Consider the following 1,536-nt stretch of genomic DNA (forward strand, 5'->3'; position numbering starts at 1 on the left):
AATAGGGGGCAGCATAGTTAAGCTATTTTGAAGTGCCTTGGATACAGGAAAGTTTATTTTAATCAATAACTTTCTTTTATACTAACTTCCTTTTAACTTTTTTTTGGAATTGTCCGATCGGACAATTCTGAGCTTCCCCAACAAAGCATATGGTACTGCAGACTGACAGCAACGAAACTGACCCTAAATTTCCCCACCACCTATATCTCTACACCACTGGTTCATTGCCATTGGTGCTCTTTTTGAACATAGTTGAGCTATATATGATTTTGTGCAACACAGAACAAGGCTTACGCTAGCTAGCAAATGCGGTCCTTGTTAGGAATGAACTGCAGGTTTTTCTCATATATTATTTTTTCTATCTACTGTGTTTTCAAAGTGCTGAATGATGGTATTTTTTCATTTTTGTCCCAGGTACCCTGCGGTACATTCCTGGAGAAATGCCAGCAGCTCCACGCCACACAGCAGTATGTTGCAAGATATGCGGGATGTCTACGAGCAAGGCCGGCCAGTTCATGGAGTAAAAGGGCCTTCTTCACTAAATCAGCTCCAAGGATTCAACCTTGTGTGGTGCTTGCCACCAGACTTCATGCACTGCGTACTGGAAGGTGTTACACAGCAGATAACTGAGTTGTGGCTAGGTGCTACTGGGAAGGCTTTCCACATTGGCCGGAATTTCCACGAGCTGGAAAGGCGCATTAAGGTATTGAGGCCACCGATATCGTTTTGTCGCCTGCCACGGCCAATCTCAGAACGGAAGAACTGGAAAGCCACAGAATGGCTATTCTGGCTTTTGTACTACTCTCTACCATGTGTATCTGGTTTGATCCCTTCAAGATATGTCAGCCATTTTTCTTTACTCTGTCAAGGCGTGTTTCTTCTTCTTCAGACTTCTGTAAGCGATGCTGACCTTCAGGAAGCAGACCAGCTTCTGTCTTGCTTTGTAAACAGAATTTGTTCACTGTATGGAGAGAGCAGTGCCACATTTAATGTGCACCAGCTTTTACATCTCGCAAAAAGTGTTGAAATGTTGGGCCCTTTGTGGGGTACATCCACATTCCCATTTGAAAATGGAAATGGGCAGCTTCTGAAACTTGTGACAGCTGCACAGGGTGTCCCACTACAAATTGCAGAACGTTGCATAACGAAATCATGGCTCAAAACTTCCAAGGTTTGTTGAGCTCTCGTCGTCTTTGGCTCAAAGACGGAACCAAATCATCAACATGCATGACAGGCAAGGAACTACTGCACAGGTATTAGGAGCCCCTCTGAGACCCGTTCATTTAGAAGTAGTTGTTGCAGAAATGTTTTTCAGACAGTATGGAGTGGTGCCAAGCATTACGCACTATGCCCGTGCCGAAACCAATGGTTTTCATATATACAGCACTCAGTATAGTAGGGCATTGAAAACTTGTTCATACTGTGTGAAATGATTGATGGAGCCTACTGCGTAATAACGGACATCTGTGCATTCATTGTGAATGTACAAAAGGTTGCTCTGGTGTGCCAGAAATTGGTAATTCCTGAGCCTGCATT

At 43.8% G+C, this 1,536-nt stretch overlaps 1 protein-coding gene across 1 annotated transcript; it reads left to right on the forward strand.

The window, feature by feature from the left end:
- The first annotated feature begins 481 nt into the window (after positions 1–481).
- LOC144125105 (uncharacterized) lies at positions 482–1,180 on the forward strand. The gene has a single exon (XM_077658202.1). It carries the CDS (start codon positions 482–484, stop codon positions 1,178–1,180), a length of 699 nt encoding a protein of 232 aa, XP_077514328.1.
- Positions 1,181–1,536: the final 356 nt, after the last annotated feature.

This window comes from Amblyomma americanum, chromosome 1, assembly GCF_052857255.1.
Source record: "Amblyomma americanum isolate KBUSLIRL-KWMA chromosome 1, ASM5285725v1, whole genome shotgun sequence".
NCBI lineage: Eukaryota > Metazoa > Arthropoda > Arachnida > Ixodida > Ixodidae > Amblyomma > Amblyomma americanum.